At 45.8% G+C, this 23,929-nt stretch overlaps 2 protein-coding genes across 9 annotated transcripts in view; both read left to right on the top strand.

Moving 5' to 3' along the window:
* NQO2 (N-ribosyldihydronicotinamide:quinone reductase 2) overlaps positions 1-23,929 on the top strand; it is a 167,059-nt gene that overhangs the window by 91,944 nt on the left and 51,186 nt on the right. For 6 of the 8 annotated variants that reach the window (XM_029590520.1, XM_029590521.1, XM_029590518.1 and 3 more), the window contains 2 exons: positions 70-256; positions 4,204-4,368. In XM_029590520.1, coding sequence (XP_029446380.1) covers positions 250-256; positions 4,204-4,368 — 172 coding nt within the window. In that variant the 5' untranslated portion in view covers positions 70-249. Of the gene's footprint in view, positions 1-69; positions 257-4,203; positions 4,369-14,007; positions 14,102-15,560; positions 17,637-23,929 lie in introns of those variants that run through there. The other 2 variants (XM_029590515.1, XM_029590523.1) reach the window with 2 other exon arrangements.
* LOC115085012 lies at positions 17,661-19,383 on the top strand. Its single transcript, XM_029590524.1, has 2 exons — positions 17,661-17,928; positions 18,048-19,383. Exons 1-2 carry the CDS (start codon positions 17,685-17,687, stop codon positions 18,725-18,727), a joined length of 924 nt encoding a protein of 307 aa, XP_029446384.1. The 5' UTR covers positions 17,661-17,684; the 3' UTR covers positions 18,728-19,383.

Here is a 23,929-nt window from a genome sequence, read left to right as displayed (position 1 = left end):
TTACTCCAGGTGTGCATATTCAAACTTCCTTGAAAAAAAGTGTTTTTTCTTGTTGTTTTCTCTTTCTAGTTGTCTGAACACTACATTGACTGATGAGCTCTTGAGGAGGTCTTTCTGCACTACCAGGAGAGTGACATTGTCACAGCAATATAGTTTGCCGCCTGCAGATGCTGCAGAGTTTTTGTGTGCAGCATCTCATCTTATGCAGGCACAATCCACAAGACTGAGCCTTCCCACAGCACCCGCTAAATGGCAGGTATGATTTCTTTTCTCTTGCAGACAGATTCACTTCTTAATTTGCAAGAGCAGCAGAAATGTCTCACAATGACTTTAGCTTATTCCCACTGACATCTTGTTCCGTCCGTTTCCTGTCAGTGGCTTTTCTTGTGCTGCAAATCTGCTTGTTTTCTCTTTTTGTAGTGGGGAAATGATGTAAAAAAAATAAATAAATTACTAAGTCTGGTAAAAGAAATCCTGGAGATATACAGGTGTGCATTTATAGATAAACAGCCACAGTGTTTGCTATAAACGGGCCCAGACTTGTCCCTGGCTTGCCTTAATTTGACCCCCATCACCAGGAGCAGAGCAGTGGCCTAGTAAGGTGGAGGACTGATGCAGCCAGGTTGAGCCTGTCCTGTCAGGCCGCCAGATCTCCTGGCTTCATATGAGAAGTGCTGTGTGCTCTTCAAAACCAGAGAAGGCAGTTTGGGGCAGCTGGGCTATTTCCCCATGGATGTTCTTCCTCATCCTCTTCTTCCCCTCCCTGGGGCTTGCTTCAGGTTTAAAAATTTAAGTACACACCCTCCCAAGGAAAGGAGAAGCAGGCTGCAGCCTCAGGAACAAGTCTCAAGCTATTTGTTTGTCTATTTTCATTGCTGTACCATGCTTTGCTATTTTTTTTTCTTTTTTATGAGAAGTGTCAGATTTTATTAACTTAATAAACAGACAAAAATACAGTGCAATGGAATAAATCCCAGAGGTCCCCTTTTGGTTTCCATTTTATCTCCGAGACCTTGCCAGAAACGGTGCTGGCTCTATCATTACTACTTCAGATTCTTACTGCAGTCCTCCAGCAGTTTGAGCTGGATACTCTCTACAAGTTGCACCCATAGAGTCCTCACCAACCTCTCTTGCCCAAAAATAAGAATGCAGCTTACAGCTTTGGATTTCAAGCACCTCCCTAGAGATTCTTGGCCACAAAAGATTTGCCCAGACAATTGAGCTTTCCTCCCTTGGTGCAATAAAACAAAGTGAAAACTCCCATTCCCACAAAATATATAAGAAAATAGGGGAAACAGGCCCACTCTGTCTCTGAAAAGACAAGCGGCTATCCATCTGAAAAAAAAAAGAGAAACTGGAGAAACGTCTCCAGAGAACAGGCCAGTACCCTTGCTGCCTCTTTCCAGTCCTCCAGGCCTTCGACCTTCAACTCCTCCCCAACCCCGTGTCTTGTGGAGACAATTATATGTTCTGAGAAAAGAGCCCTACTCCTGGAGGTGGCATGGATGATATCAATAACTTACTGCTGGCTATACTTCTCGTCCCACGCTTACTGCTGGAAATTTCTGTACGTTAGTCTATATGATAAAGGCTTAACAGCTTTACATTTCAATATCTGATTATGATTTAGGGAGTTTACATTTATTGTAGGATGCATATTCATTTTTAGCCTCCTTTCCAAAGGAAGAAAAGTAGGCTTATGAGTTAACATGTCTGTCTGTCCCTCCCTAATAACTTCTGTATTTGGAGTCTTATGCAGACATGTCAGAGAGTCCAGAAGGGATCCTGTCTGGGATTTTTTTTTTTTTTTTGGGGGGGGGGAGGATTCATATGTACATATGGATGTGCATGCAAACCGGAAAGTAATGTAACCCCTTTTCCACTCGGGGTCACCTTCCTAGTCTCAAGGATCAATGGTGTAACTCTCCCAGGGTGGGGTGCACTCTCTCTGGGCTGTAGACTGGGGACAGGTTTCCCTGCAGAGCCAAACTGAGCCGAGGACACACAAAACAAAACCCACTGTCCACACCAAAATGTTGCATTCCAAAATAGTTTATTTTGCAAATGTGTCAGATCAGAGAGTAGTCCAGAAAAATCAATCACAGCTCTTAACCAATACAGCAATGACTGTTTCAGCAGGAAAAAAAAGTTCTGAAGGTAAATAAAACATCCAAAAATCACAGGCCACTTTTCCCTCAAATAACTCCAGTTTAATCATCTTTTTCTCTCACCCCAGACCTGGGTTTGGATTCAGGCCTCAAACCCTCAGTCTCTTCCCACATAAGTTGTCTTGCAGTCCTTCACAAAGTTTTATCTCCTCTTCTGCAGATGGAAAGCAGTTTTCCCAGCCCTGCACAAAGACTCCAAGATGGGCAAAGATCTTCTTCTGGTCCTGCTGGCCCTCCTTTTTTACTTTATCATACTCCAAGCTTGAGTCTTAGTTTCTCCGTACTTCTCTTGGGCTTCCTGAGATCTTGGGAAAGCCCTCCACATCTTCCTTCCTTCCCCCTTCTGAAACCCATGGAGAGAGGGGAGGGAGTGTGGGTTCCACTACATCCTCCTCAGCACCCCACACAGCAGAGAGAGCCCTGTAACCACATGGGAAGCGTATTATATACTCCCCTAGGGGCTGAGCCACCTCGTCAATCACACCCACTGTCCCTTAGTTGAACTTTCTTTCCTGCACCCTTTCCCTAAGGAAATATCTTATAGTTACAGAAGACTCCTCAGTCTCTTAACACCCAGGGGCCACAGTAGGCTTTATTAGTTCTGTGCGGAGCTTCTTGTTATGGCTGCACCTCGGGGTACCAGACACAGCTGGGGGGGGATCTTGGGAGCCGCAGTTCTATAGTTTGCTATCAGGCTCAGGAAAGCCTTGGTCCACCTCTGGGGATATGGTAGAAGACAGACAAAGGCACGGCTTCTGCTGCTCTGCTGATTACCATTTTTTATGTTTTTATTTGAATGTTTGAGAAACTAAAATATGCTAGAATTATGCTTTATAGAAAAAGATCAGTTTTATCAAACCCTCAGGGAGTGGTTTGTACCCTATGATGTGAAAGAACAATCTATAATTCAGGCATATGATATGTTCCAAAGAAATATTAAGGGTGTTAAAAAAAAAAACAAAAAACATTAAATATAAGTATAATATACCAGGGGAAGGGGTTGTAGCTCAAGGGATTCAATCACAGGCCACAAACTAGGTGAAAAAAAAAAATCCTATCTAGGCTGGTCTCATGACTCTGACCTGTAGCTCTGCGTTTCAAGTTCCCTGTGCTATGGAACTGGCAGGGCTCGAGTGCCGACATGGAGGTGATATTCTTGAGCCCTGGGTGGCGACTGCCATAATGGTTGACCCCTGCTGACACAAGAGTTGCTCTGTGGAGATAGCCTTGGAGGAAACATCTCCTTCAGCTCTTGGCCAGCAAGACAATCTGAAATCATCTAAGCAAAACATTTGGGTAGTGGGCAACTGAGGGGGCAATAGTAAATTTAAAAAATAGGAGGGTGAATGATCTCTTTAAAGTAATGCAGTAATTCATATCACCACCCTCACCACTGTACAGTCGTTTTTCATTAAAGGATGAGCTTCATTGACTATAACTTTGGTGTCTTTCATTTACAAGAAGAGCTTTGGTCTGTTGAAATGCACTGAGTGGCAATAGGACTTTAGGAAAAAGTTTAAGTCTGCAGGTAAAATAGCGTCTTCCCTCCCAGAAATAGGCTTTTTGAAAATTGCCCATGTTCTATGGGAATAACATGCACATTGTTCAATAGCACATAGAATTTTTACCCACACTCATTTGGAGGCATTCCTGTGTGTAGGGTTGGGCTGGAGGAGGCAATAACACCCCTCGTTTTGGTTGGGGGGAAAAAAAAGCAATTATACAGAAGGCAGGCCCAAAGATCTGCAGCTATGTTTGTCCAGAGGCAATAATCAAAGCAGAGCAAAGTTACCCCCAGAGTTTGCATCAATGCAGCTAGTCTGGTTATTAGTCGCTATAATAGACACTCTATGACAGAGGTCAATTCTATAGTGCCACCCATTTAAGGATCACAAACAGACATGCCTATTGACTATTGCAGTTTATCTTGTCAGTCTTCAGTGAGATTGACCACGGGTTCTCATACCTATTTCCCATTATTAATTGGATATTACTGTGTTCAGAAAGTGAGTTTATTTTTTTTAATCAATCCTAGGAAAGAAGGTACTCATCATCTATGCACATCAAGAGCCCAAATCAATGAATGGGTCTCTGAAGAACACTGCAGTGGACATTTTGAGCAAGCAGGGTTGCAGCGTCACCGTATCTGATCTGTATGCTATGCAGTTCAAGGCAACAACAACCAGAAATGACATCACTGGTACGGTTCATAATAACATTTTCTCCCTCTAAAATATCGCTCTTGCTGCTTATTCAAATGTAGTTGTCGTCCTTTTTTTTTTTCTCTTTTACAAGCTTATAATAAAGTGGTATCACTGACACTATACCCAGTTTCAGTGGTGCCACATAAATAGAACTGATTGTTGTATAGCTGTGTGAAGCAATGTCCTTAGGGTTCACCTACTTACCTATGCAGGACCAGGTTAGATGCCTGGTCCACCTTAAATCCACTAAGGAGTGTATGCTCTATGGGCAGGATCCTGCAGAACAAGTGGGGCTCAGAGGGTGTAACCAGAAACAGGGGAATAAGAGCTGGGATCCAGGTGGGGATAACCAGACCAGGCCCATGTCTCCAGGAGGAAGGCAGCTCCTGTAACGTAAAGCTATCCAAACACTGAGCTGAGACAAAGCAGTACAAACTGAATAGAGAGCGTACACTGTCTGAAGGTAAAGGCAATCTACTGTTGTGTATATAATTGAAGCAATAAAGACTATGTTTTAAGAAAGGCTGGAGTTTGACTAGTTCATATTTCCAGGCCTGTGGGAATTGCCACTCGTTCCCACAAGCTGATAATATCATAATATGGTTATTTAAAAACAATATAGAAAATATTAGTTATGTATTTCATCAGCTATACAAGAACTTATGATAGCATGATACTTTGGTTTTTCCGTCTCATTTTCTCTTCTTCATACTTTATTGAAACTGACAAAAACAAACATTTGAATATTTAATCGGATCTCCCACTTCCTCGTTCTCTCTTTTTTTTTTTTTTTTGTAATGAATATGTTTGGGGTTCCTTTTTAGCCTCTTTGTGTAAAATTGTGTTACAGGCCTAGTACCATTTTTGTAGTCCTTCTCTGCAGTGTTTCCATCCTTTCAGTGAAGCTGTGAACTAAATGTGGTATTTTAGATAGTCTCACTAGTGAGTTATACGTGGGCAATATTACCTTCTTTTTTTCCTGCTGATAATACTCTCCTTGTATATACGAGCACACTGTTAACTTTCCATGCCGCTTTGTTACACTAATTGGCAACCTTCAAGACATCCAATATGATTACTCCTAGGTCTCCTCCTTGTTTGACAATAGCCAGTTTTTGTTCTCCTGATAGATACTGATAGTACTTACTCTGCTCCTCCCAGTATATCTAAATTTTGCAGATTTTTTTTTTTTTTATATAAAATAATTCTAGTGGTAAAAAACAGACAAAGTTTATCAGTTACATTTGAAACAAAAAGCATGCATGTAAATAATTCCTCTCATTGTTACTGCCTAAATTATTGCTTCTACTGTTCTTCTTCTCCTAGTTCCATTTTCCCTTGTTTTATTGTAACTTACTTTTCTGCCTCTCTACACCTGTTTATCGTTCAAAGTTATCACTCCCCTTGTTTTATGTAAACCAGCATGATGTGATTTTATCATGAATGCCGGTATAAAAAAGCCTTAAATAATAATAATAATGCGAGGGAGTCAGTTGGACCATTAGATGATCAAGGGATAAAAGGGGCTCTAAGGGAGGACAAGGCCATAGTAGAAAGATTAAATGAATTCTTTGCTTTGGGCCTTACTGAGAACTATGTAAGGCAGATACCCATGCCAGAAGTGATATTTAAAGGTGATGATTTAGAGGAACTGAAACAAATCTCTGTTAACCTGGAAGATATATAGGGTTTAATTAATTATTTATTGTAATGTTTTTCTTTTTGGGACAAAGCACCAATGACTGTCCCAAAATCTGATGTAAACCGACGTGAAGTGTATACAATATGTTTGGTATACAAAAATGCCTAAATAAATAAAAACTAGGATAAATTGATAAATTTTAAAAAGTAGCAATTCACCTGGATCAGATGATATACATCCCAGAATGCTGAAAGAACTGAAAAATGAAATTGCAGACCTACTGTTGGTAGTCTGTAAACTATCATTAAAATATGCTATAGTACCTGGCCACACACCAATCTTCAATGTAACGCCAGTTTTTTAAAAAGTTGCAGGGGTGATCCAGGAAACTACAGACTGGTGAGCCTGATGTCAGTGCCAGGAAAAATGGTTGAAACTATTCTAAAGAACAAAATTACTGAATATATAGATAGACATAGTTTAATGGGACGAAGTCAGTATGGAGTTAGCTAAGGGAAATCTTGCCTTGCTAATTTTTGGAAAGTGAGAATAAACATGCATAAAGGTGAGCCAATAGATATAGTGTATATGGATTTTCAGAAAGCATTTGACAAAGGTCATCATGAGAGAATTTTAGGAAATTGAAATGTCATGAGATAGGAGGCATGTTCTGAAAACTGATTAAAAGATAGAAAGCGGAGAGTAGGGCTAAAATGGTCAAACTGCCATCTGGAAACTGGCATCCAGATGGCAGATGACATTTAATGTGGACAAGTGCAAAGTGATGCATATAGGGAATAGCTAACCAAATTACAGTACATAATACAATGCTCCATATTGGGAGTCACCATCCAAGAAAAGATTTTAGGCATCATGGCGGATTTGTTGAAATCCTCTACTTAATGTGTGGCAGCGGCCAAGAAAGCCAATAGAATGCTAGAAATTATTAGGAAAGGAATGGAGAATAAAACAGAGAATATCATGATGCCTCTGAATTGCTCCTTGGTACAACGACACCTTGAGTATTGTATGCAGTTCTGGTCACCGCATCTCAAAAAAGACATAGCAGAATTAGAAAGGGAATGTAACGATTCCCCTATGAGGAAAGGCTAAAGAGGTTAGTGCTCTTCAGTTTGAAGAAGAGACTTCTAAAGAGATATGATAGAGGTCTATAAAATGAGTGAACTGGTAAACACGAATTGGTTATTTACTCTTTCAAAAAGTACAAAGACTAGGGGACATTCAATGAAGTTACTAGATGATACATTTAAGATAAATAGGAGAAAATATTTTTTTTACTCAATACATAATTAAACTCTGGTATTCCTTGCTGGAGAATGTGTAAAAGCTGTTAGTGTGGCTGGGCTTAAAAAATGGTCTGGACAAGTTCCTGGAAGAAAAATCCATAAACCATTATTAAGGTGGACTTGGGGAAATCCACTGCTTGACCCTGGGATAAGCAGCATGGAATCTGGGTTAAAAAGAAGCATTCCTAGAAGTGTATTTAGATCAGGGAAGGGAACAGTTCATGTACATTGATATTTTCAGTCATAGGTATTGGTATGGGGTGGGCCACAATGGCCATGACCCCCACCAAAATCTGGCTCTTCCCACAAAATCACTATAGAAGAACCAGGGCCAGGTTGGGCAGGCAGCAGCTGTTTGGTGGCAAGATCCTCCACGTATGCAGCTCTGGGCTTGACTGCTTCTTTGAACCACACGAGACTCTCTGTACAGCTGCACGATTCAAAGCAACTGTCAAGCCAGACAGTAGAGGATAAGAGCATAGCCTAAGCCTAAGGCATAGCCTAAGGCCTAAGGCATCACTGTTCTCCTCCTCCTGATCAGGCTGTGGAGGGGGAAAAGGAAGAAAGACTGAGAGATGAGGGTGGGACTGGGGAAGGGGGGTTGTGGGGGCAAGGGAGAGTGCGAGAGAGACCAGTAGGGGGGGGAGGGGGTTATGGGGACAGAGGGGAAGGAGTTGGTGGAATTTGGTTGGCTTGGCCCCCGGCCCAACCAAAAAGGCGTTGTGCTGCCCCGGTTTTCAGTTGTGCACATGCTTTTTTGTCCTTGGTCCAGTGCAAAACATATGCATCATTTATACGTGCATATGTACACCATTTATATGTGCATAGTTGCAACAGTTTGTAAAGGGGAACTGCCTGTATAGTTTCCCTTTTGGAAATTTTGGCTGCAAGGTGTATGCATAGCAAAGTGCGTGTGTACATTGCAATTAGGCTGACTCTGCAAAGTTACCTTCACGGTAGCTCTTAGTAATAGGCCTGGTCGCAGCCACAGGAACTGACTTGTTCAAAGGAATTGTCCCAAAGCCTTTCACCTCTAGGTCACTTTTAGCAATCCAAGTCAGGTCAGTTGACTTAAAATGGAAGCCTGGGTTGAACAAGTTGATGGTCTCAGGTCCAGTTCCTAGAGGACGCATTCACATCATTTGAACCACCATCATAGTTTACCAACAATGGTGATAATTAGTGCCAGTCTCAGCAAAAGCAGCAAAAAGGAGAGGCTAAAAGCCAACCAACAAGATTTATTTATATACTGACATTCGATCTCAATTGAGATATCACACCAGTTTATATTCAGGTACTGTAGGTATTTCTCTATCCCCAGAGAGCTTACAATCTAAGTTTTTGTACCTGAGGCAATGGAGGGCAAAGTGACTTGCCCAAGGTCACAAGGAGATGCAGTTGGACTCGAACCCTGGTCTCCTGGTTCATAGTCCACTGCTCTAACCACTAGGCTATTCCTCCTCTGTCAGAGAGATGTGGTGGCAGCAAAATGTAAAAGTAATACAAAGAGGATAAACAAACGATGCTAAAATGGATTTTATAAATAAAATGAAACCTAAAAATATATGCCATTGTGGACGAAGGCTGAGTGTCTAGGACCCCATCCCCTGTGGCTTACAGTGAGAATGAGGATCCTTTTGACTCCTGGGGGATGACACCACGAGTCCTGGCTCTGAGGGTCTCTCCTAAGAGCCTTCTCCTCCAGAAGAGTGAAATAAGTCTCTGCCTGAGGACTTGGCCTTCACAGGGTTTGAGAGAGTGATGACGGAAGCCATCCCATTTCAGTTACTGACAGAGGAGGATGTCAGGCACAAAATGCTTGAGATCCTCCAGTTCGTGTTGCCTCTTAAGAGAATGTGGTGGTCCTGATGCACAATATCCTTAGAGTTGCTGCTGAGGATATGGGACACCCCCTCACAGTGCCTCCCGTTTAATAAGAAGGAAGATGGGGGTTTACCTCGTCTAGAAGGCTGCTGGATTCGAAAAGTGTCAGCTGCCTCATCAATTGGTGGTGGTCGAATCCGTTCTCAAGAGAGCCAAGCGTTCTCTGACCCATTCCTCAGCACCCCCAGGGAGGGATCACAGAACGATGGACATTCTTGGGGAAAATGGTATTTCAGGGAGCCATGCTCATTGCCCGCATAGCTTCCTGTCAGCTCTATATGAGCCCGTACTCGCAGGACATCTAGATGAGAAAGCTGTTGTTGTTAACTTATACTAAAGCCTGAGAGAGAGTGAAGCCACAAAGCGTGCCTGAAATTCGATAAGAAATCAGAGGGAAGGAACATCAGTGCTTTCACAAACATTTTTAGTGTATAAGGAAATTTAGCAGAGAGAGAGAGCTCTGGATGTGATGGTGCAGGCTGATCCTTTGGAAACATGTAAGCTTTTTATATCTATGTAGTAATTGTTATCTACTATTACTTCTGTGTAATCTGATTTTATTTTGTTCTATCCTCCTATTGCTCAAATAAACTCACTTTCCTAAATACCTGGAACCGTGATATACTGAATCAGTTTGTGTGTGGTGCTTTGTGTTGAGAATAATCTCCTGGATTCAAACCCCCAGGTTTAATCCCAGTAATTGTATGTGTTTATATGGGATAAGCCCCTCAGGTAGCCCTCAGTGAAGACCTCATTGAGATTACCCCCCCCCCCCCCCCACCCAGGTCAGAGCCCCTGGGCAGAATACCAGTGTGCACGGTCTGAGCCCGTAAAACTAGGGCTCATCATCAACTTCCCAAAGTCCCATTTCAACCCATCAATTCAGTTGGACTTTATAGGAGCCCTGTTAGACATGGCTCAAGCTATGGTCTTCCTGCCTCATCAACAGGCTGACAATTTGAGGACCATCTCAGCAGAGATTCTGCAGAGCCAGTAGGTGTCAGCCTGGCACAAATTGAGGCTGTTGGGCAATATGGCTGCAACCATCCATGTCACTCCCTTGGCACGATTACACATGCACAGAGCCCAATGGACCCTGAGGTCAAAGTGGAGCCAGGCCACGCAGAACCTCCAGGGTTGCATCCGAGTCACCTCACCCCTTCGGGATTCTTTATCCTGGTGGCAGGTAATTTCAAATCTGGAATGGGGGATCTCTTTTTAGAGTCCTCCTACCCAAATTGTCCTAACCATAGATGTGTCCACCCTGGGCTCAGGAGATCATGTAGATGGGCTCAGCACCCAGAGTGTCTGGTCTGCTCAGGAACACTCTTGTCAAATCAACTTCCTGGAGGTTTGGGTGATTAGGTTCGCACTATGGGCTTTCAGAGATTGGCTGTACAACAAAGTTGTCCTGATGCAAACGGACAACCAGGTGGCAATGTGGTATGTTAGCAAGCAGGGAGGCATGGGATCGTACCTCCTGTGTCAGGAAGTGGTCCAGATCTGGTCATGGGCCCTGTCCCATGGGATGGTCCTCAGGGCCATTTATCTGGCTGGAGTGGCAAAGTGGTAGCTGGACAGACTGAGTCGTGCCTTCAGACTCCACGAGTGGTCCCTGGACCAGGGGGTTGCAAATCGGATATTCCACTTCTGAGGGAGCCCAGACGTGGATCGTTTCATGTCTCTTTGCAACAAAAAGGTGCCTCTGTTCTGCTTTTTGTACAAGTCTGATGGCTAACCAACCTCGGATGCATTTGCCTGTCATTGGGGCAAGGGCCTTCTGTATGGGTATCCTCTGATTCCCTTAGTGGTGAAGTCTCTCTTGAAGTTTCGTGAGGACAAGGGGGGAGACTATGATTCTAATAGCTCTTATTGGCCAAGACAGATCTGGTTTCTATTCCCCTGGGAGTTGTCAGTGCAGAGTCTGATCAGTCTGGGGACTTTCCCAGATCTCATTATGCAAGATCAAGGCAGGTTGCAACATTCCAATCTCCAGGCCCTGTCGGTGAGAGATTAATCCTGCAACCGCTTTGTCTCTCAGAGGATGTGTATCTGGTCCTGGTGGCTTCTAGAAATCCTTCAACTAGAAAGTCCTGTGGACTGAAGTGAAAGGTTTTCCATGTGGTGTGAGCAGAAGGTGATAGATCCGTTCTCTACCCCCCACAACAACTGCTTGATTACCTTCTATGCCTATCGGAAGCTGGCTTAAAAACCAACTCCGTTACAGTCCATTTCAGTGCAATTGGCACATACCACCATGGTGTCGTTGGTATACCCATCTCTGTACAGCCTCTAGTTGTACGATTTATGCAGGGCCTGCTTCAATTGAAGCCTTCCCTAAGGCCTCCCGCTGAGTCTTGGGACCTCAACATGGTGTTAGTTTAGCTGATGAAAGCTCCTTTTGAGCTACTACACACCTGTGACCTGAAGTACCTGACCTGGAAGGTCATATTTTTGGTGGCGGTCACCTCTGCGGACAAGGTCAGCAAGCTCCAGGCCTTAGTGACTTATCTACCATACACTAAGTTTTATCATGAAAGGGAGGTCTTGCATATGTACCCTAAGTTCTTGCCTAAGGTTGTGATGGACCTCTATCTTAACAAAGTCATTGTCCTGCCAGCATTTGTTCCCAGGCCCCATTCGCATCAAGGCGAAGAAGCCCTACACGGTTTGGACTGCAAGCAAGCCTTAGACTTCTGTCTGGAACGGACAGAAGCCCATAGACAGTCCATCCAACTTTTCATTTCTTTTGATAGGAATAGGTTGGGTATTGCCGTTGCCAAACAGACGCTATCAAATTGGCTAGCAAATTGCATCTTGTGTAACGTCCAGGCGGGACTGCATCTTGGGAGCCATGTCAAGGCTCATTCTGTCTGAGCCGTGGCAGCGACTGTGGCCCACATGCGAGCAGTTCCCGTGGAGATCTGCAAGGCTGCGATGTGGAATTCTCTCCACACGTTTATTTAGCCATTTTGTATATCGTTGTTACAAATTTAATATTGCAACAATTTACAACATGACATTAATATAATAGATTGACAAATACATAGACTAATGTAATCAGGGGTGATATAGATCTACAGGAATGTTCTAGTACTTTTTAACTCATGGTACCGGGATATAAGGTTGGTGGTTTATAAAATATGTTTCAATTTTATTTATTTGGATGTTGAGATGTGATGGGGTATTTAGTTCAGTTGATAGGTTCTTAATGAATTAGTCCTTGTAGGTGCTTATTCTGTGTTCAGATAATTTGAAGTTAGGTTATAGGCATTTTTAAATAACCATATTTTTAGTTCACATTTGAATTTCTTTCTCACTGTTGTCTGGATAGGGATGGCCGACACAATAGTAAGAAACTGTTTTGAGGTGTAGAACCCATCTGTCCCTGCCTAGGGCCCATTGTTTGGTTTCAGGTTGACTCCCTCCTCTGTTACCAACAGTACCAAGGTTGTGCCTGTTGGCACCTGGTTGGGTGTCTGTTGGTCCCCTTTTTATGTTGGAAAGCAGCCTGTAGCTAGGATTCACTCATGTGAGGACTACCATCCTGCTTGTCCTCAGAGAAAGCAGAGTTGCTTACCTGTAACAGGTGTTCTCTGAGGACAGCAGGATGTTAGTCCTCACAAAACCCGCCTTCCACCCCGCGGAGTTAGGTTTCTTATATTTTTGTTTTTATAAGACTGAAGAGGGACCCCATGTGGACATTTGGTATAGCGCAGGCTAGGCATGCCCAGTGTGGCAAGTCAAGGTTCTAGAAACTTTGGCATAAGTTTGCCATGTTAGGGCTCCATCTGATGATGTCAGAGGACTAACATCCTGCTGTCCTTGGAAAACACCTGTTACAGGTAAGCAACTCTGCACTATCCCCTAGAGATGTGCATCGTACCAGCAATCGTTTCCGATTTTGTTTCCCGCGGTTCTGACCGGTTATTTTTTTTGCTGTCCCGATCCTTCAAATTTAGTTATTTACAATCCCCCCACCCCCAAAAAAAAACAAAAAACAACAAAACAAACTTGCCTAAAGTCCCTGGTGGTCCAGTGATGTCTGTAACTGGGTTCTGTCAGTAGGTGGCTGAACACTCCCCAAGAGAACAGGAGGGATTGCCTTGCTGGTTGAGGAAGAAGGAGGAGGCAAGTCATCTATCTTCTCATACAGAGGGAAAGAAGCAGAGAGCTTGGGAACGGTTCTTGACTTGGAGCTCCCTCCTATGCCTGATTACTATGCCTCAGGTTACTAAAAGATACCTGTGAGTCCTAAGGTTTCCATATGGAGATTTGAAAGAGCAGAGAACTCTAGGGCTCCTGCCTCAAGAATCTTATTCAGTGATCATAAGAATAAGTGCTGTAGCTAAAAAGAGAAACTGATGGTAAATATTTGGTCTGCCTGTGGATTTTTGTTTGTGGACTGCTATTAACTTGTTATCCTTGACTTTTTTTTTTTTTTTTTTTTTTTTAGAGTGAAGGAATATAATGTGGGGATCTCAAGCTTGTTATCCTGTTATAGGAGGCCCGCCTCTTGAGGCATGGGCCGTATAACTGGGCAGACGTGCGGCAGGTAAGAGGGAGGGGGGAGGGGGCACAGCTTAGGTGCGGAGAGGGGCGGACAATAGGATTAGGGGCCAGTTCAAACCTGGGCATGAGCCAATGAGACAAAGAAGGCGGCGTCTCTGAGCTCAGGTACTTAGAGGTAGGGCGGGGTGAGGGGAGCACATTTGCAGCCGGGAATCGAGAGCAACAGGCTGATCTCAGCACGGCTGTGCTGTAACAGGCTGACCTCAGCACGGCTGTGCTACAACAGTTTTGCTTTTACTTTCACTTTGCCTCCAGCACGGCCGTGCTGTAAGAGGAGCAGATCAGCTAAAGGAGCAGGAACGATTTCTTTGATTACATCATTGGGTAAAGTACATAGATTTTGTGGCTTATAGGCAAAATGTTGAGAATATTAATGGTAATTGTGTGTTGCTAAGGTCTGGAAGGTATGCTCACCCCCCCCCCCCCCCCTTTTGCATTGAACTGGCTCTGCATTACCAGTACTTTATTTAATGAAAAGGCTTTGAATGCATGGCTGTTTCTGCCTGGAATGTTATTTTATTTAAGGAAATGCCTTAGCACATGGCTGGTTATATATATTTTAACTAATATATATTTAGTGAAATGCCATGGGCTCTCGGCCACACTTTACCTGTTATTATATATATATATATTTTATGAATTCATGGCTGGCTTCCAGCACAATGCTTGCTCCGCATGTTGCTGTATTTATTGAAAGGGCAGCGAGTGCAGGCCTGGTTATCTTTCACTTGTAGCCTCTTAGAAACGCCATTGAAGGGGTCTGCACATGGTGAATGCATAGGTGGTTAGAGCACATGGCTGGCAGTAGCAGGCTTGGTAGCTCAGTGGTTAGAGCACTGATCTTGTAGGCTTACTTTACTTTAAAATCGATGTTTTCTATGTATTGCTTTACCCCTCGCTCTCTAAATTGCTAGGAAGTGGGCAGGCTTCATGTCTACCATGCTACCTCAACATCCTGTGGATGTGCTTTGTTATACCTAAGTAATCTGACAATTAAAAAGTAGCCAGCATTCCGTAGTTGGGAATTCTGATGATATGTCTGTGGGACAGCGGTATGGCATTTGAGTGCTCAGCCAGGTTAACAGGATGGTTTTATATTAATCCTAAAGGTGATATTTAGCATTCGGTTACCATTTAAAGGGACAGCTGTCCCATGTGCACGTTTATACTGAATTATAAGGGGTACAGGACCCTCAGCTTGATAGATATGATTTAGGCTGCGCTAGGCAGCTCTATTCAAAGTAAATTAAATTATTAATGAAAGGTTGGATTACATCTTAGCATGGTATTGTGGTTCTCATGGGAAGGGCTTGCCAGCAGAGGTCAGCACATGGCAGCGGCCATTTTGGGAGTTTAGCACATGGCAGCGGCCATTTTGGGAGTTTAGCACATGGCAGCGGCCATTTTGGAGGTCAGCACATGGACTTTCAGGATTTTTTTTTTTTTTTTTTTTTTTTTTTTTTTTTTTTTTTATTACTTTCCTTTTACTCCCCAGGCCCCCCCCCCCCCCATGCGCTGGCACTCCCGCCTCCCCCCAGAGTCCGGCCGCCCCTCGCCCCCCCCTCCACCTTCCTCAGCTGCCCCCACCCCCATCCTGTTCCCGTCCAGCCCCCCCAAACTTGCCGGGCCCCAAACGTGCGCCCAGCCCCCCCCCCCCCCCGGCTCCTTGCACCCTCCCCCACCCCCCCCTTAGCAGGTGTGCGCACACCCACATTTGGCTACCTATTCATATGCCCCCCCCCCAAAACTGTGCGAGATCTAACCATTTAATATGTCTACACAGCATGGCTACCACTCAGTTTGCTATGGCTTTTGCCCCGTCCGCACTTATGCCGGACCAGGCTCAGGCTCTAGCCAAGCGAGCACGTCGGAAGCCAAGCAAATTGCAGGAAAACTTTGCGGCAACGCCAGAAGTCGAAAAACGTAAGACCAAGACACAGAGGAATAAGAAGAGGAAATCCGCAAGCACACGACAACCGCGTAGCATCAGCCATTTGGGCTGCTATGTGCCGGAGCAGCCCCCTCCACGGGGCATGACCCCTGCAGCACCGACCCCTGCAGCACTGCCACGAGAGAACTTCGGCAATGTTACCGAACGACAGCTGCGTCAGCTCATGGACCAAACCTGGTCAGCGGCTGCTATCCATGGCACGGACAGGGTGAAGGCAATGCTGGATGCCTTAACGCATACCACTAGCCCATCCCCTGGCTCAGTGCCCATCGGTCCACAGCACGGTGCAGCGGGCAGCTCCAACAGTTCAGCTGGCAACACCCAGCCACCAGCATGTCAACAGACAGCTCATGGACAACACGGGCAACCGCAAGAAGGACAGAACTGTGAGTACCCTGATTTAAACCGGGGCCAGGGTAATGTGCAGGTACCCCCAACACAGCCCAGTTACCCACCACCAAGGAATGGCAGCGAAGTGTGGCTGGGGCCACAAAGCGCTCCTACTGACAATTTCGCTGCTATGAAAGCTATTTTCGATAACTGGCATGGGCAGGGTAATGCTAACACTAGCCCAACACAGGAAACAGGGCAGTCAGGACGACCCATGGGGGATATTTTACTTGTGACACCAACCCCAGCCCCAGCTACAGCTGTTGGAACACCAACCACAGCTACAGCGGTTGGAACAACGGTGGGTCAGCTGGGGACCAATGGGCACAATACCACTGGTAGCTCAGCCACGAATGGCAATAACGCTGCACAATACACATGTACAGTGGGCTCACTAACCGCGCATGTGTCAGAGGCGTTAAAAGAGAAAATATGGCGCAGCGAATATGTAGATATATTCGAGCTGCTCAGGAAAGAAGGGGAGGGTTCCGATCCCAAATGCCACGAAGCGTGCAAACTCTCAGCTAGGGAGAAACCCTGCATCGCTAAAACGCTAGCTAATTGGTCAGCAGGATTCAGAATTCTGTCATCCATCATAGGTCAAAAATTTCCTGAAAAATGTTGCTCCTTAATTGCTTACCAGGACGTCATTTGTGGTGCTTATCGCACGTATGGCGGTACGGCTTGGTTGGAGTATGGTGCAGGAGGTTGTCCCTGGCTTCGCTGGCAATGCATACCAGCCGAGTACATGGTTAACTCCTCGCCAACATACTTTTACGGGAAGATTTCCATTTCGGCAAGGTCAGCCCTTTCGTCAAGGGCAAAGGTGGGGGCAAGCCACTAGATTTAGGGGTGGGGGGACTCCCATCTGTAGGCTGTTCAACTCTGGTTTTTGCAGATTCGCTGCTGCCTGCAAATTCAGACACGCCTGCATGGGATGCGGTGCAGGCCACCCTCAAACAAAATGCTCAAGGGGAGGAACCATCCCCCACACAGAGCAACAATAAATTCATTAGAGCACCTACCCCCATTAAGATACATAGCTTGCAGGTCTGTTTAAAGGGTTATCAGCCCAAGGAGGCCAGATGGCTATACGAAGGGTTTTCCCAAGGTTTTCATATACCTTTCATGGGGCCAGAAACCGCCACAGAGGCTAAGAATCTCTTATCTGCGAGGAATAATGAAGAGGTCATTGCACTAAAGATCAAAAAAGAAAGCGACATGGGTAGGTTGGAAGGCCCATTCAAGGACAAACCTCTACCTCATTTTAGGATTTCCCCTCTGGGGGTGGTTCACAAAAAAGAGCCAGGGGAATTCCGAATGATTCACCATTTATCCTTCCCAGAGGGTGGGTCAGTGAATGATTACTTGGACCCCGAAGCATGCTCGGTTGCCTACGCCTCATTTGACCAGGCATTAGACATGGTGAGGCATTGGGGGCAAGGGGCATGGTTGGCAAAAGCCGACATTGAATCAGCCTTCCGCTTGCTTCCAATACATCCAAGCTGCTTCCATCTGTTGGGGTTTCAGTTCCAAGGTAAATATTACTTCGATAAATGCCTCCCGATGGGCTGCTCTATATCTTGCGCCTACTTTGAGAGGTTTAGCACATTTGTGCAATGGGCTGTAGAGCAGGACATCGGGAAAGGGAAAATCATATACTATTTGGATGATTTTCTGTTTACCGGCCATAGGGACACACAGGCCTGTGCGCAAGCCCTCGAAGCATTCACCCGGAAAACTGACGAATTAGGCATTCCGCTAGCTAAGCACAAATCAGAAGGACCGTCACAAAAATTGTCATTTCTCGGTATCAAAATTGATACTCTGCAAATGGTCACACGCCTACCGCCCGCAAAAATAGCAGCGTTACGGGCCAACATATCTACTACCGAACAATCACGCTAAAACAAATGCAGTCACTCATTGGTCACCTCAATTTCGCTTGCAAGATCATGCCCATGGGTCGCCCCTTCATGAGAAGATTGTCCCAAGCCACAGCAGGTATTCGCAGGAGCCATCATTTCATTAGAATCACCAAGGAGCTCAGGGAGGACCTCATAGTATGGAAGACATTCCTAGGGGAATATAATGGGCGGACAGTTTGGAGGGACCCGATCATGACCAATAGGGAGCTGCAGCTCTACACCGACGCAGCGGGGAGCGCTGGATTCGGGGCCTATCTGGCTGGGAAATGGTGCGCGGAACGATGGCCAGTACAGTGGGAAGCCATGGGTTTACTCAGAGACATCACTTTTCTCGAATTGTTCCCCATCGTTGCAACAATACACATGTGGAAAGCATGTTTCCACAACAGAAGAGTGGTTTTTTGGTCAGACAACATGGCGGTTGTACAGGCGAAAAATTCTCTCACCGCTCACTCCCCTAGGGTCATTAGGCTATTGCGGGATTTAGTACTGCTCTGCCTGCGCATTAACCTGGTCTTTAAGGCTAAGTACGTTCCGGGGGAAGCTAACGGCATCGCTGATGCATTGTCTCGTTGTCAGTGGTCTCGTTTCAGATTCCTGGCCCCGGAAGCAGAGCATCACCCTTATCACGTCCCTCCGCGGATTTGGGAATTAGGGTGCCCGGAATCGCCTCCATATTGAGATCGGCTCTGGCAGAGTACGGGGAGAGCATATGCACGCGGCGGGAGCCTGTTCCAAAAATTTTGCCAATCAAATAACACGCAAGTTCAAGGGACAATGACAGAGAGAAATGTAATGACAGAGAGAAATGTAACAGAGTTCTTGCTCTACCTCAAGAACTCGGGAGCATCAAGAGCACAGGCAGGGCAACATGTAGCTGCTATTGTTTTCGTCTCCAAACTATGGGGGATAGGCTCAATTAGCAACTCCTTTCTCATAAAAAAGATATTAGAGGGTTGGCGGAGACAAGAACCAGTTAGAAGGGACGCCAGAAAGCCTATCACACCAATGCTGCTACAAGCACTGGTAAAGGAGCTCCCCAGCCTAGTTTGGGACAATTATGAGGTAAAGCTATGGACCGTGGCTTTTTCACTAATGTTCTTTGGTGCATTTAGAAACAGCGAGCTTATCCCGAGGGCAAAGGTGACCACCAGGGCATCGGATGGGGGTCTCCTGATAGAAAACATAAGGCTGTTTAATGAGACAGTACAGATCTTTCTCAGGCGAGCAAAAACTGATCAACGGGCAGTAGGTCGCTGGATTACATTATACCCTGCTCATACGGGGGTGATATGCCCCGTAAGGGCTACAACAGAATACCTCAAAGTACGCCCGCTGGGGGGGAGGGCCCTTTCTAAAACACAAAGATGGCAACGCGCTATCGCGTTACCAGTTTATCAGTATGCTACGCAAAGGCTTGGAAAAGATAGGGGAAGACGCGGGAGCTTATCACACACATTCATTCCGAATAGGCGCAGCATCCTTCGCCAGCAGCGGTTTAAGCGAAGATCAAATTAAGGCGCTAGGGCGGTGGAAATCCGGTAAATTCAAAACATACATACGACCCAATAACCAGACACCCCAATGAACAGTCTCACTGACAAACATAAAAAGCATATATTTACCGTCCTGTTGCACATAACCGTTTTATTTTGTCCATCATAGACTCGCCAGCGGGGAGCGCGAAAGTGATATGGGGCACTCGTACATTTATTGGGCGCACATTAGAACCAAGAGAAAGACCTCCAGCGAGCAGATGGGCATACCTCGTAGCAAGGCCAGCTTATTCTGGCTCGGCAAACGAGGGATGAGGGGTCCAACTAATGCCTTGCATCCTCCAATACGCCAGGCAACTACCACAGCCTGATATCATCTGTCAATTGGGCGGTAACGATTTGGTCGCAGTCAAAAACATTGACTTAATAATCACGATCAAGAAGGACTTGACTGCAATTAAGGCTATATGGCCAGCCGTGGTATTGGTATGGTCCCACATTATCCCCCGATTGGTATGGAGGGACGCGAGGTCGCATAAATCCATCGCAAAAGCAGGCGCAAATTGAATAAAGAAGTGGGGACGTGGTTGAGAGCTATAGGGGGATATGTCATCAAGCATGATGATATTTCACCATCATGTCAAGGCATGTATAGGCCAGATGGGGTCCACTTATCAGACGTTGGGGTAGATATCTTTATCCTCGCTCTGCAAACGGCCACAGCAGCTTTAATTAATTAGTGGGGGTAGGAAACAAATAAGGTTTTACTGTTTCCTACTTTGGCGGGTGCCCTCACCGGAGCATAAGGGGATGTATCACTGCATAGAGGGGAAGTTTTTGGTGTTGGGGGAGGGGGAAGGGGAGGAGCACAGCACCAAGGACTTTGCATAGGGGGAAAGCGGGGGCATGGATATAACTAAGCATGGCAAAGACCGAGATAATGGCCGGTCTGGGGGTGGCCCAATGAAGGCCTGGCATAAGCAATAACCGCGGCCCGCAAGGCCAGCATGGCGGAGACCGAGATAATGGCCGGTCTGGGGGTGGCCCAATGAAGGCCTGGCATAAGCAATAACCGCGGCCCGCAAGGCCAGGGGTGGGAGGAGGCGGCAGAATACTGCACGGAGCGGCAGTAGCCACGGAGGCGTTCACGGAGCGGGATGCCAGTGGCGGGTGTTCCCCCTTCACGGAGCGGAAGGCGGGATTGGCATTCACGGAGCGGGGTGCCAATGGTATACCACCTTCACGGAGCGGAAGGATGGAGGGCTGCCGTCTCCAAAAAAGCATTGGGGTGGGAAGAACAAGCAAGGTACCGGTGAGGGCGTGGCATTTAGCTAATGCCAATTGCGTTTTAAGCTGCTGCAATATAAAGTAATAAGGTTATAATGTTAAATGCTGGCTGTGGCCGTTTCATCCACTTAATAAAAGTTATCTTGGTTTACCTAATCTGTTGTTGCGTGGTCAAGGGTGGGAGGGGCGGGTGTCCGTGAGCTACGGCGTGCCAGAGTTAGGTGATGTTAACAGAATGGAAGTGACCTTACACTCTCACTAGCAGGATCTAACAGGGAAACCTGTGCCCCCTACAAGAAAGGTCCTGGAGTGAATCTTCAATGTTTGTGTGAGCAACATGCTGGGTGGTTACACTTGCTTTGCGGGAGCTGTGCCCTGGAACAAGCACATATTAGTACAATTTGCAAGCATACTCTGTGAAGAGGACACCAGGTGGCAGCAAATGCCTTGCAGTAACTCTATCACACACAGATCTCCCATCCAACAATGGGGTGAAAGAAAACTCATAAAGTAGGAAAAAACAGTGAAAAACAAATAGTTTACTCATCCCTCCACAGCACTTCCAAAACATGGGAGTGAGAAACCAGCATCATCAGTTTCCCTGTCACAATAGTTTTAATGCAGTCCTGTGGAGATGCTCATGCTGATTAAACTACTCCCATCTTCCTCTTCCCCTGTAAGATTTTGAATCCCTCCAGCATACATAGCAGACCTCTCATAAGCAGTTACGGTATTTCCTAGCATTTGTTAGTACTCCAAAATAAAATTAAATGGATCTTAAGTGCATTAGTATAGCATCCTGAATAAGATAGGAAAAAAATAAACCTCTGCTTAAGGCAAGCCAAGGCCAACTGCAAATTATGCAGTTTCTACTTCTGTCTGTGATGCATTTCTGTCTCTTTGCTTGCTGTTTGCATGGCACACTTGGCTCTGACCCTGCACTCTTAGACCCACATTGTGAATAGGGTTGCCAGCTTTTCCATAGACCAGGACTGGATACCGGAGGAATGGAGGGGAAGGGGTAGTGGTTTATGTGCTCATTTCCATAAATTTTAATACATTTACATAAGTGTTAAATCCTGCCTGTGAACTATCTTGCAACCTCTTAGAGCAATGAAGGAGATCCCCCTACTCTCAGTTGCTCCCCTCTGTGGGGCAGGCTGCTATAGATCCCTACACAGAAATTACAAGCTAACATAATACCTCAGCTTGGTCAGACATGCAGAACATAAACAGACCCTCGTCAAATACAGAATAAAGAGACTATAAAGTATAAATACAAATGTGCAGACAAAATCGAAACTGGAAACTGCAACAAGCTGGACCATATGCAGTGTAATTGAAAAACAGAAACCTCACCTTTTCCTCATAATACAACAATAAAAGCAAGACATAGAAAACATCAACCATAACAGTAAAACCATACAACTAAACAGAAAAATATTTCAAAACAGCTCATGAATAGAACATTGAATAAGCAAAAATTTATATAAAATGTTTTAAAATTTCCCAAACACCCATAAAGTATTTCAAAACAGCTGACACATCAAGTAACACACAGTAACTAAAACTAATAAGGATTTTTAAAAATTCCCTGCTCTCCATATCTGGGAAGTTTTGAATTCCAGTCATCCTGAGATTGTGGATTATTGGTGGAGATGTGTGTGTGTGGGGGGGGGGGGTTGTCTCCCTCTTATTTATACAACCATTCATTCTCTCACATGCTCCCTCTCTGTCACTTATAAACACGCATGCTTCCTTCGTTACACATGCTCACACACTCTCATACATGCTGTCACAGTGTCAAAGGAGTGCTGGACAGGGAAAGAGGAAAAGAGTGCAATGTACAAGGTCTGGGAGGAAGGCATTGATTGATGCACTCATCGAGGGGCTGGGTGCCAGCGCTGCATGCCATCACTGTATTGGTATCAGCCCTCCCTAGTCCATATGCAGCTGCTGGCCAATCCTGTCACACAGGGAGGCAGCCCACATGAGCAGCTTTATTCCCTAGGACTGCCTGGGGCACAGGGCAGCCCAACAGGTCTCAGGAAAGCAGGGCGATACTGGGTAGGGAAGTGGGAGACCAAATTCATGTAGGGAGAAGAGAGACCGGGTACAGGGCTGGGGATGCTGGGAAGGCAGAAGGAAATGGGATGCTAGTCAGGGAGGGGGGGGGGGGGGTCACTGCAGTACACTATCATTTTTGTTTAACATTAAGTAATTCCAACTTGCCAAGGGGCAAGTTAAGATTGTTTGTTTGTTTCCGTTTTGTTTTTTCCTTTCTTTATCAAAAAAAAAATGACTTTATCTAGCTGGATTGTCTGGCTGCAGCTGCCACAGCAGCGGTCAGGAGAAGAGATAATAGCTAACCATTGGAGGGAGGGAGGAGTGGTGCCAGCAGAGGAAGTAGAACCAAAAAAAAAAAATACAATAAAACAGGTTAAGGGGGGAGGGAGTCTGCTAGCCCGTAGTGATGCGAGGCTAAAGCAGCCACGCAAAATGAGACCAGGGGGAGAGAATGGAAGGCACAGCCCACAGTGAGTAGCAGAGAGGCAGCCACTGGCACAGCAACTTCAGACCGGCACAGTGAGGTGGGAAGAAGAAGCTGCAGTTCTCATGGGCTGAGCCATGGGATGTTGGAGAGGCAGCTATGGTGGCAGGCGGGGCAGGTCCCGGCTGGGAAGGGGAAGGCCTGCGGCGGGGGTGGGGGCAGCATGACTCATTAAGCTGCGGGAAGCAGAGGCAGCGAGAGGTAGCTGTGGATTCAGCTCCAGCCTGCAGGCACAGACTCTGCACGCCTCTCCCTCCCTCTCTGGCTGTCAGCTTCCTGAGACAAAGAACAGGCAGCTGATTGGAGGACTGAGGCCAGACCTGCTCTGATTGGCCGTGTGCAGCCAGCACAACTCAGATGCTGCCCTAGGGCCATGCAAGTAGCTTCACCGGACACTACAGTTAGCTTGAAAACCAGACTGTCCGGTCCAAGACCAGGCATTTGGCCACCCTGGTTGTGAACGCTGGTTCAGCAGCTGCTGCTGTGGCAAGCTTCTCTCTAAAGAGGAAACTGCCATCTCCGGCTCCTGGGATCTTTTCTGTTTGCCTT

This window comes from Rhinatrema bivittatum, chromosome 2 (assembly GCF_901001135.1).
Source record: "Rhinatrema bivittatum chromosome 2, aRhiBiv1.1, whole genome shotgun sequence".
In the NCBI taxonomy this organism is placed as follows: Eukaryota; Metazoa; Chordata; class Amphibia; order Gymnophiona; family Rhinatrematidae; genus Rhinatrema; species Rhinatrema bivittatum.
Note: the sequence above shows the minus strand (reverse complement) of the source record. Positions and strands in the feature narration are given on the sequence as shown.